This window comes from Eptatretus burgeri, chromosome 1 (genome assembly GCF_056783735.1).
Source record: "Eptatretus burgeri isolate ZD-2024b chromosome 1, Ebu_testis_v1, whole genome shotgun sequence".
Classification (NCBI taxonomy): Eukaryota; Metazoa; Chordata; class Myxini; order Myxiniformes; family Myxinidae; genus Eptatretus; species Eptatretus burgeri.
Genome location: NC_140961.1, coordinates 14,125,705 through 14,134,455, shown reverse-complemented (window position 1 = coordinate 14,134,455; position 8,751 = coordinate 14,125,705). Strand labels below are relative to the sequence as shown.

General features: G+C 37.4%; 1 protein-coding gene across 1 annotated transcript in view; it reads right to left on the bottom strand.

Annotated features, from left to right (window-relative positions):
- Positions 1-7,518, bottom strand: part of LOC147033904 (oxaloacetate tautomerase FAHD2A, mitochondrial-like) — an 8,494-nt gene extending 976 nt beyond the window's left edge. The window contains exons 1-2 of the mRNA XM_085872657.1: positions 7,246-7,518; positions 1-1,887 (exon numbers count right to left, since the gene is read on the bottom strand). The exon at positions 1-1,887 is cut by the window's left edge and continues 976 nt beyond it. Coding sequence (XP_085728783.1) covers positions 1,548-1,887; positions 7,246-7,478 — 573 coding nt within the window. The 5' untranslated portion in view covers positions 7,479-7,518 and the 3' untranslated portion in view covers positions 1-1,547. The remainder of the gene's footprint in view (positions 1,888-7,245) is intronic.
- Positions 7,519-8,751: the final 1,233 nt, after the last annotated feature.

Genomic DNA, 8,751 nt, shown 5'->3' with positions numbered 1-8,751 from the left:
AAATAACATGTATATGTCAGCCATCATTCTTTATCTGTGTACCAAGTTTGAACAAGACCGGTAAATGCCTATCCGAGAAATGGTCGAGGACGTGTTCAACATCGGGTTTTTGCAGCTAAAATGGCCGCCAGTCGGCCATCTTGGATCGAATTGTGATACAAAATGATGTGCATATGTATGCCTTCATGTATTGTCCTTGTGCCAAGTTTGAACAAAATCAGTCCATACATTTCTGATATATAACTGCGGGAGGACGAGACCCAATCTAAAAGCCCCCCCCCCCAGCCATTTAATGCTTTAACCAAGTCCAACGGGGGCTAATAGAATTAAAATCACTTTTGTCCATCGTTTTACACTTCAGCACCATGACTAACGGTGCAGGAAAAACAAACAAAAGGCTCGTGGTGCGAGATAACCATCATAACTCTACTCAAAATCCACAATTGGTCGTAATTTAGCCCTACAACAACTAAATTGGTACATGAGGAAGTCGCCCGTGATTGGTCAAAACCGAGACATTCAATCCCGCGATATTTAAGGGTTTACTGCATATGCACAAACAGTAGGCATGTTTTTGCTTCATAAAGTAACCTGGGTTAATTATTTTCGGAAAACGATCGCGGCAGCAGTCGGTGGCCAATACATACATCTTTTCTGCTAGTTTTAATGGTCACAATCACCCCCTCCATCCCGCTATGGTGACCCGCTTACAGAGGGAACCACACCCTTGCGGGGGGAATTTTTTTATGGTGGTCACGATCTGACCCTTGGGTATCTCAAACACGTACCGGTAAACAAAATTTGAGTGGAGATTGGCCCAACTGTGTATTTTTTTCGGTAATTTTCAGATGTACACATACATACGAAGAGCAGATCGCTTCATTTTATATTGTAGGATATTATTGAAAGAAAAAAAAAAATAAAAAGGTCCAAAGCAGTCTCTAAGAGGATTCACCTCAATTAGAATTTAATGCATTTGGTCCGACAAATTAGTGCAGAGACAGCGCATTTCTAAGCTGTCGAATGGGTTTGATTCCTGACCTGACGATCATCTGTCTGAATGGTGTTTCACAAACGAGGCTTTGCATCACCAAATGCACCATCCCTCGGATGTATGACAAACCGCTTTGCCTTCTGCTCGCATCAATTGGTGTATGTTAAAATAAAAAGAAACCCAACAGCACGAGTCCTCACCCATTTTCCTTTGTTCCTCGGATGAGCCTGGTAATTTGGCGCCTGAGTTGGGTTTAGTTCCATTCTTGTATATATAAGTTTGCATGTTCTGTTTCTTCCCTATCTGTGTATGTAGATCACCACATTTGTTCCGTGCATTAATTATCGTGTCCTGTCCTTCCTTGTTCCACATTAATTTTACAATCAAGTAGTATTTGTAAAAATACAAAAAATATATATATATATAGAAAAAAAAAACTTTTTCCAACCTTCTGCCTTCCCATGCGAGAAAACGTCACTTTATTTCAACAATCCTTGGGGGATGACGAATTGATAAATGAACACAGTGTAAATTCTATTCAAAGATCATTTGGTCATTTGCTGGGGTCAAAGACACTCGGCGTGACGGTCAACGCAATAGTACGAAAACAAATCAGTTTTTCTGATCCCCAAAAAAATTGAATTACCAACAGTAATTTGGTCCACGACAGACTTACGTTGGTCTCATCGGGGTAAAGTATATCATCGTAAGGGCACACGATGCAGCTGGAGAACTTGCTGAAAATGATTGGTTCTTTTGGCACCTTCACATGCTGCTCGAGGCAGTGGTCATGGTAGTTCATTCCCACGCAGATCACCTTGTCTGGTCCGACCACGGGAGCAAGGATACGAGTACTGGACCGTGGAAGCACTGGGGCACCATTTTTGAGGGCCCTGTGCAGTGCGACATGCAAGCACAATCACCATACTATGCCTGTTGGCAGAGCCAGAGGAAAAAATAAACACGAAACATGGCAAGCATAACAAGTTCCTGCGAAATCCATAAAACAAATCTAGCTTTAATAATTGGTGGTTGAATTCAATGACCAAATATGCAAATCCTGTACAAATTTCAAGTCAATCGGATGAAAAATTGAGGATTTTAGAAATACCACCTTAGTTGTTGACCTTTGGCCTATGTTGACCTAAAAACAATAGGCGTCTTGCTTATGAATGATGAACTCACCCATGTCTATCTTACTGGTAATATCATATGAGCAATCAAAACTGTCACTACCGTTAACAAAAAGATAAAGGGGTTAGGATTAGTTATACTAACAAAATCACTTGCATGTAACGTTCTCAATGTGTGAATTTTTCGAAGAAATCTCTTCTACGAGCCTGGACTCTGTATAGCAAAAACAAACAATAAAAAAAACATTTCACCAATAAAGGTGAAACACTCGAGGGTAAATAATACCTGTACGGGTTAAATACACGTGAGGGTAAATAATACCTGTACGGTTTAAATACACGTGAGGGTAAATAATACCTGTACAGTTTAAATACACGTGAGGGTAAATAATACCTGTACAGTTTAAATACACGTGAGGGTAAATAATACCTGTACAGTTTAAATACACGTGAGGGTAAATAATACCTGTACAGGTTAAATACACGTGAGGGTAAATAATACCTGTACGGGTTAAATACACGTGAGGGTAAATAACACCTGTACAATTTATATACACGTGAGGGTAAATAATACCTGTACTGGTTAAATACACGTGAGGGTAAATAATACCTGTACGGGTTAAATACACGTGAGGGTAAATAATACCTGAACAGTTTAAATACACGTGAGGGTAAATAATACCTGTACGGGTTAAATACACGTGAGGGTAAATAATACCTGTACAGTTTAAATACACGTGAGGGTAAATAATACCTGTACAGTTTAAATACACGTGAGGGTAAATAATACCTGTACGAGTTAAATACACGTGAGGGTAAATAATACCTGTACAGTTTAAATACACGTGAGGGTAAATAACACCTGTACAATTTATATACACGTGAGGGTAAATAATACCTGTACAGGTTAAATACACGTGAGGGTAAATAATACCTGTACAGGTTAAATACACGTGAGGGTAAATAACACCTGTACAATTTATATACACGTGAGGGTAAATAACACCTGTACAATTTATATACACGTGAGGGTAAATAATACCTGTACGGGTTAAATACACGTGAGGGTAAATAATACCTGTACGGGTTAAATACACGTGAGGGTAAATAATACCTGTATGGGTTAAATACACGTGAGGGTAAATAATACCTGTACAGGTTAAATACACGTGAGGGTAAATAATACCTGTACAGGTTAAATACACGTGAGGGTAAATAATACCTGTACGGGTTAAATACACGTGAGGGTAAATAATACCTGTATGGGTTAAATACACGTGAGGGTAAATAATACCTGTACAATTTAAATACACGTGAGGGTAAATAATACCTGTACAGTTTAAATACACGTGAGGGTAAATAATACCTGTACGGGTTAAATACACGTGAGGGTAAATAATACCTGTACAGTTTAAATAATACCTGTGCAGTTTAAATACACGTGAGGGTAAATAATACCTGCACAGTTTAAATACACGTGAGGGTAAATAATACCTGAACAGTTTAAATACACGTGAGGGTAAATAATACCTGAACAGTTTAAATACACGTGAGGATAAATAATACCTGTACGGGTTCAATACACGTGAGGGTAAATAATACCTGTACAGTTTAAATACACATGAGGGTAAATAATACCTGTACAGTTTAAATACACATGAGGGTAAATAATACCTGTACAGTTTAAATACACGTGAGGGTAAATAATACCTGTACAGTTTAAATACACATGAGGGTAAATAATACCTGTACAGTTTAAATACACGTGAGGGTAAATAATACCTGAACAGTTTAAATACACGTGAGGGTAAATAATACCTGTACGGGTTAAATACACGTGAGGGTAAATAATACCTGTACAGTTTAAATACACGTGAGGGTAAATAATACCTGAACAGTTTAAATACACGTGAGGGTAAATAATACCTGAACAGTTTAAATACACGTGAGGGTAAATAATACCTGTACGGGTTAAATACACGTGAGGGTAAATAATACCTGTAGAGTTTAAATACACGTGAGGGTAAATAATACCTGTACGGGTTAAATACACGTGAGGGTAAATAATACCTGTACAGTTTAAATACACGTGAGGGTAAATAATACCTGTACAGTTTAAATACACGTGAGGGTAAATAATACCTGTACGGGTTAAATACACGTGAGGGTAAATAATACCTGTACAGTTTAAATAATACCTGTGCAGTTTAAATACACGTGAGGGTAAATAATACCTGCACAGTTTAAATACACGTGAGGGTAAATAATACCTGAACAGTTTAAATACACGTGAGGGTAAATAATACCTGAACAGTTTAAATACACGTGAGGGTAAATAATACCTGTACGGGTTAAATACACGTGAGGGTAAATAATACCTGTACGGGTTAAATACACGTGAGGGTAAATAATACCTGTACAGTTTAAATACACGTGAGGGTAAATAATACCTGAACAGTTTAAATACACGTGAGGGTAAATAATACCTGAACAGTTTAAATACACGTGAGGGTAAATAATACCTGAACAGTTTAAATACACGTGAGGGTAAATAATACCTGAACAGTTTAAATACACGTGAGGGTAAATAATACCTGAACAGTTTAAATACACGTGAGGATAAATAATACCTGTACGGGTTCAATACACGTGAGGGTAAATAATACCTGTACAGTTTAAATACACATGAGGGTAAATAATACCTGAACAGTTTAAATACACGTGAGGGTAAATAATACCTGAACAGTTTAAATACACGTGAGGGTAAATAATACCTGTACGGGTTAAATACACGTGAGGGTAAATAATACCTGTACAGTTTAAATACACGTGAGGGTAAATAATACCTGTACGGGTTAAATACACGTGAGGGTAAATAATACCTGTACAGTTTAAATACACGTGAGGGTAAATAATACCTGTACAGTTTAAATACACGTGAGGGTAAATAATACCTGTACGGGTTAAATACACGTGAGGGTAAATAATACCTGTACAGTTTAAATACACGTGAGGGTAAATAATACCTGAACAGTTTAAATACACGTGAGGGTAAATAATACCTGTACAGGTTAAATACACGTGAGGGTAAATAATACCTGTACAGTTTAAATACACGTGAGGGTAAATAATACCTGTACAGTTTAAATAATACCTGTGCAGTTTAAATACACGTGAGGGTAAATAATACCTGTACAGTTTAAATAATACCTGTACAGTTTAAATACACGTTAGGGTAAATAATACCTGTACAGTTTAAATAATACCTGTGCAGTTTAAATACACGTGAGGGTAAATAATACCTGTACAGTTTAAATAATACCTGTGCAGTTTAAATACACGTGAGGGTAAATAATACCTGTACAGTTTAAATAATACCTGTACAGTTTAAATACACGTTAGGGTAAATAATACCTGTACAGTTTAAATACACGTGAGGGTAAATAATACCTGTACGGGTTAAATACACGTGAGGATAAATAATACCTGTACAGTTTAAATACACGTGAGGGTAAATAATACCTGAACAGTTTAAATACACGTGAGGGTAAATAATACCTGAACAGTTTAAATACACGTGAGGATAAATAACACCTGTACAGTTTAAATACACGTGAGGGTAAATAATACCTGAACAGTTTAAATACACGTGAGGGTAAATAATACCTGTACAGTTTAAATACACGTAAGGGTAAATAATACCTGAACAGTTTAAATACACGTGAGGGTAAATAATACCTGAACAGTTTAAATACACGTGAGGGTAAATAATACCTGAACAGTTTAAATACACGTGAGGGTAAATAATACCTGTACAGTTTAAATACACGTGAGGGTAAATAATACCTGAACAGTTTAAATACACGTGAGGGTAAATAATACCTGAACAGTTTAAATACACGTGAGGATAAATAATACCTGTACAGTTTAAATACACGTGAGGGTAAATAATACCTGAACAGTTTAAATACACGTGAGGGTAAATAATACCTGAACAGTTTAAATACACGTGAGGATAAATAATACCTGAACAGTTTAAATACACGTGAGGGTAAATAATACCTGAACAGTTTAAATACACGTGAGGGTAAATAATACCTGAACAGTTTAAATACACGTGAGGGTAAATAATACCTGTACAGTTTAAATACACGTGAGGGTAAATAATACCTGTACAGTTTAAATACACGTGAGGGTAAATAATACCTGTACGGGTTAAATACACGTGAGGGTAAATAATACCTGTACAGTTTAAATACACGTGAGGGTAAATAATACCTGTACGGGTTAAATACACGTGAGGGTAAATAATACCTGTACAGGTTAAATACACGTGAGGGTAAATAATACCTGTACAGTTTAAATACACGTGAGGGTAAATAATACCTGTACAGTTTAAATAATACCTGTGCAGTTTAAATACACGTGAGGGTAAATAATACCTGTACAGTTTAAATAATACCTGTACAGTTTAAATACACGTTAGGGTAAATAATACCTGTACAGTTTAAATAATACCTGTGCAGTTTAAATACACGTGAGGGTAAATAATACCTGTACAGTTTAAATAATACCTGTGCAGTTTAAATACACGTGAGGGTAAATAATACCTGTACAGTTTAAATAATACCTGTACAGTTTAAATACACGTTAGGGTAAATAATACCTGTACAGTTTAAATACACGTGAGGGTAAATAATACCTGTACAGTTTAAATACACGTGAGGGTAAATAATACCTGTACGGGTTAAATACACGTGAGGGTAAATAATACCTGCATGGCTTAAACACACCTGAGTGTAAATAATACCTGTACAGTTTAAATAATACCTGTACGGGTTAAATACACCTGAGTGTAAATAATACCTGTACAGTTTAAATACACGTGAGGGTAAATAATACCTGCATGGCTTAAACACACCTGAGTGTAAATAATACCTGTACGGGTTAAACACACCTGAGTGTAAATAATACCTGTACGGGTTAAACACACCTGAGTGTAAATAATACCTGTACAGTTTAAATACACGTGAGGGTAAATAATACCTGTACCGTTTAAATACACCTGAGTGTAAATAATACCTGCATGGGTTAAACACACCTGAGTGTAAATAATACCTGTTCGCCGCTTCCAGGGCCGATGTTCCAGCCTCGAGGAAAGGGATCATGTCCCGTGCGAGTCCCGGGTCGTGACTACAGATATCCACAACGTCCCCTTCTTTCTCCGTCTCAATCCCGATTCGAGGTCCATCCTTACGATCTGTAAAACGGATCAAGCGCATGGAATGCGAAAATCGACGGCTCGTCCGGGCAGAACTCACGATTGCCGATAAACCGACCCGTAGTATCATGTCGGCAATATCACGGATGAGGCGGTGTATTGGTGCGAAACGATTGGTTCATACACTTATATCAAAAAATTTGAACATTGTTCTGTTTGTGAGGAACGTGAGGATCGATGTTCACAACTGCTACTCTTGTTTAATGGTGTAAACACCTCACAAATCGGATCATTCGTTACGAAACCGCTTGGGGAAAGGGCACGGCCCGCTCCAGTTAAAATAAACTCAATAGTAATACTACACCGTACACACTGTACACACTGTACACACTGTACACACTGTACACACTGTACACACTGTACACACTGTACACACGAGCAGGTGAATAAAACTGAGGGAATGTGAAGATAATCCACGTGGGATTGGAGGGAGATAAGAAACAGGAAGGAAAACGAAGAGAAGATAAACATTCAGAGAGAGATCGATACCTGGACATCCAGGGTTATTAATCAGGGAGGGGAGGGGGGGTAAGGGATAAACATGATGTTAACACAGTGGGTAAGGGATAAACATGATGTTAACACAGTGGGTAAGGGATAAACATGATGTTAACACAGTGGGTAAGGGATAAACATGATGTTAACGCAGTGGGTTAGGGATAAACATGATGTTAACACAGTGGGTAAGGGATAAACATGATGTTAACACAGTGGGTAAGGGATAAACATGATGTTAACACAGTGGGTAAGGGATAAACATGATGTTAACACAGTGTGTAAGGGATAAACATGATGTTAACACAGTGGGTAAGGGATAAACATGATGTTAACACAGTGTGTAAGGGATAAACATGATGTTAACACAGTGGGTAAGGGATAAACATGATGTTAACACAGTGTGTAAGGGATAAACATGATGTTAACACAGTGTGTAAGGGATAAACATGATGTTAACACAGTGTGTAAGGGATAAACATGATGTTAACACAGTGTGTAAGGGATAAACATGATGTTAACACAGTGGGTAAGGGATAAACATGATGTTAACACAGTGGGTAAGGGATAAACATGATGTTAACACAGTGTGTAAGGGATAAACATGATGTTAACACAGTGGGTAAGGGATAAACATGATGTTAACACAGTGTGTAAGGGATAAACATGATGTTAACACAGTGGGTAAGGGATAAACATGATGTTAACACAGTGTGTAAGGGATAAACATGATGTTAACACAGTGTGTAAGGGATAAACATGATGTTAACACAGTGGGTAAGGGATAAACATGATGTTAACACAGTGGGTAAGGGATAAACATGATGTTAACACAGTGGGTAAGTGGG